This window comes from Malurus melanocephalus, unplaced genomic scaffold (assembly GCF_030028575.1).
Source record: "Malurus melanocephalus ecotype Western Australia unplaced genomic scaffold, MMel_1.1 scaffold_305, whole genome shotgun sequence".
In the NCBI taxonomy this organism is placed as follows: Eukaryota; Metazoa; Chordata; class Aves; order Passeriformes; family Maluridae; genus Malurus; species Malurus melanocephalus.
In genome coordinates this window covers 819586-820489 of record NW_026623537.1, presented here as the reverse complement: position 1 = coordinate 820489, position 904 = coordinate 819586, and the positions used below count along the sequence as shown (strand labels likewise).

General features: G+C 41.5%; 1 protein-coding gene across 1 annotated transcript in view; it reads left to right on the top strand.

Annotated features, from left to right (window-relative positions):
- The first annotated feature begins 461 nt into the window (after positions 1 to 461).
- Positions 462 to 904, top strand: part of RGS21 (regulator of G protein signaling 21) — a 2635-nt gene continuing 2192 nt past the window's right edge. Inside the window, exon 1 of the mRNA XM_057377184.1 lies at positions 462 to 621. Coding sequence (XP_057233167.1) covers positions 462 to 621 — 160 coding nt within the window. The remainder of the gene's footprint in view (positions 622 to 904) is intronic.

The window sequence follows — 904 nt, the reverse complement described above, 5'->3', positions numbered from 1 at the left end:
GTTCTGGTAGCTGAGCTCTCAGTCACCTTAGGAACATCAAATATTGTTTACAGTATTTAAGACTGCTTGGGATTTTTTTTTTATTATTAAGAAAACTGGCAATATTTTATAGAGAACAAAGTGTTTGCCCTCATGCCTAGAAGAAACCTACAAGCTATAGAGGAAAAGCCAAAACTATGAACTTACTCAATCATTTATACCACTGAGAAGCCAGTATAAGGCCCATGTCTCCTACCCTGTTAGCTGGATAACATTTTAGATAATTTCCAGCAAAAAGTATCATGTCAATGAATTGTTAATCCTTTTGAACTCCAAAAGAACTTCAGTACTTGCTCTAGAACACTCACATCTCTCCTGCACTTTATTAGAGTTTCACCAGCTGCAAGCACTGTGAGCATTTCAAGGATGAATAATTAAGTCAGCAGCGTCAAATATCCCTGATATTCTGAGTRTAGGGCAGGATGAGTGGCTGTCCCCAACCCACAGGCTCTGAGCCACCCCAGACTGCACAGGRCAAAGATCTCAATGTTATTTTCAAGGGTAGATGTTGTTTCCACAGGTCAAGTGCTGGTGAAACCATGGCCTGGTCAGAGTCTGTGGACACCGTACTGGCCAATAAAGGTAAGAAGTGATTAAAAAATTATTATTTTTTTTTAAATATGTCATCCCATTTGCCAAACATCTCTGTCAGGTTTTCATGCTGCTCTGCAGTCCATCTCCCCACCTGCACTGAACAAAGCAGAGCTGCTGCTGGAGGTGGGTGAGCTGCTGTCCTGAAAGGCTTGTCTGAGCTGCAAACACAATCTGCCTTCTGGCCAATGCTCAAGGACTGGCAGAAATGCTCTGAAATTGCTTTTAGTAAGGTAGCTGCTGAATTCCCCTTGCAATGGTTTCATTTAAAAAA